We start from the raw sequence: 1,111 nt of genomic DNA, 5'->3' as shown, positions 1-1,111 counted from the left end.
TTTATATCATTACGAATCGACGAATTAGTTGAGATGTGTTTTTTTTTTTTTTTTCTTCGTCCACTTTTATTTTCCAGTATGTGTAGTCCGAAAGTGAAATGATATTAACACGTGGTTGACGGGTGGGTTGGTAGACGACAAAAATTGATGTCAATTCAGTATATCTGTATTACTTACTACGACAAACGGTAACGCCATATAGTAGTTACCGTTTTTTTCTTTAATGAAATTCTTTTTATTTTTATTTTTGTTTCAGCCTTTTTTTTTGGCAAATTTTTAGCAAATCTTCTAAATGATAAGCTATCTTTTTCTTTTCATATAAATTCAATGAAATTAATTAATCAATAAACTGATTGGACACTTTTTGGTAAACATCTATTACTATATTTTCAAATTTTCTAAATTATCTATCCTTGATTTCATTTTCTTATCTACATACATACATTTTTTTTTAAATTTTTACTTTTTTTTTTTTTGGAATACAAAAAGCAACGCGGATATTGTTGTTGTTGGAACCAATGCTAGTAATAACACTGATTATGATGAGTGATATTTCAGAGTGTCTGTCGAAGAAAGTTCGGCCAGACGTAACAGTTGAACGTTCAGAGGGTCGTTTTTAAACGGCTGGTTAATGTCTTTAATCGAGTTATTCTCGTGCCGTAGTTCAACAGATTCAGGAAGAAAAAATGACCGAAGAAGAAGTAATCAATTTACGACATCCATTCCGGAACGGATTCTACGAGCAAATGATCGTGAATTTAATGAACAATTCAAATATGCTGTTAGCATTCAATAATATATGTATTTCATTTGAAAGGCATTATAAACATTTTCAGTTTTAATTTTCATTTTTCCTATTAAAAAAGACTGAATGGTTAAGTTATAAGTGCACTTTTTTTTTCTGAAATTGTTATACTTTTTAAGGATTATGCTATTATATATTTTCCGGAATTTTATACTTTTTTTTTCAGGATAATTATATTAGAACTTCGAAATACAATCTTATAACATTTGTTCCGCTTAATTTATTGGAACAATTTCAACGTCTCGCCAATTTTTATTTTTTGATATTAATGATTTTACAAGTATGTCACCTAACAATTTAGAAAAG

At 28.3% G+C, this 1,111-nt stretch overlaps 1 protein-coding gene across 1 annotated transcript in view; it reads left to right on the top strand.

Annotated features, from left to right (window-relative positions):
• Nucleotides 1–631: 631 nt before the first annotated feature.
• The window catches only part of LOAG_18868 (transbilayer amphipath transporter protein 2), a gene marked incomplete at its 5' end in the record, with an annotated part of 11,786 nt that continues 11,306 nt past the window's right edge, over nucleotides 632–1,111 (top strand). Inside the window, 2 exons of the mRNA XM_020451529.1 lie at nucleotides 632–781; nucleotides 972–1,085. Coding sequence (XP_020304677.1) covers nucleotides 632–781; nucleotides 972–1,085 — 264 coding nt within the window. The remainder of the gene's footprint in view (nucleotides 782–971; nucleotides 1,086–1,111) is intronic.

This window comes from Loa loa (assembly GCF_000183805.2).
Source record: "Loa loa unplaced genomic scaffold supercont3.607, whole genome shotgun sequence".
Classification (NCBI taxonomy): Eukaryota; Metazoa; Nematoda; class Chromadorea; order Rhabditida; family Onchocercidae; genus Loa; species Loa loa.
Note: the sequence above shows the minus strand (reverse complement) of the source record. Positions and strands in the feature narration are given on the sequence as shown.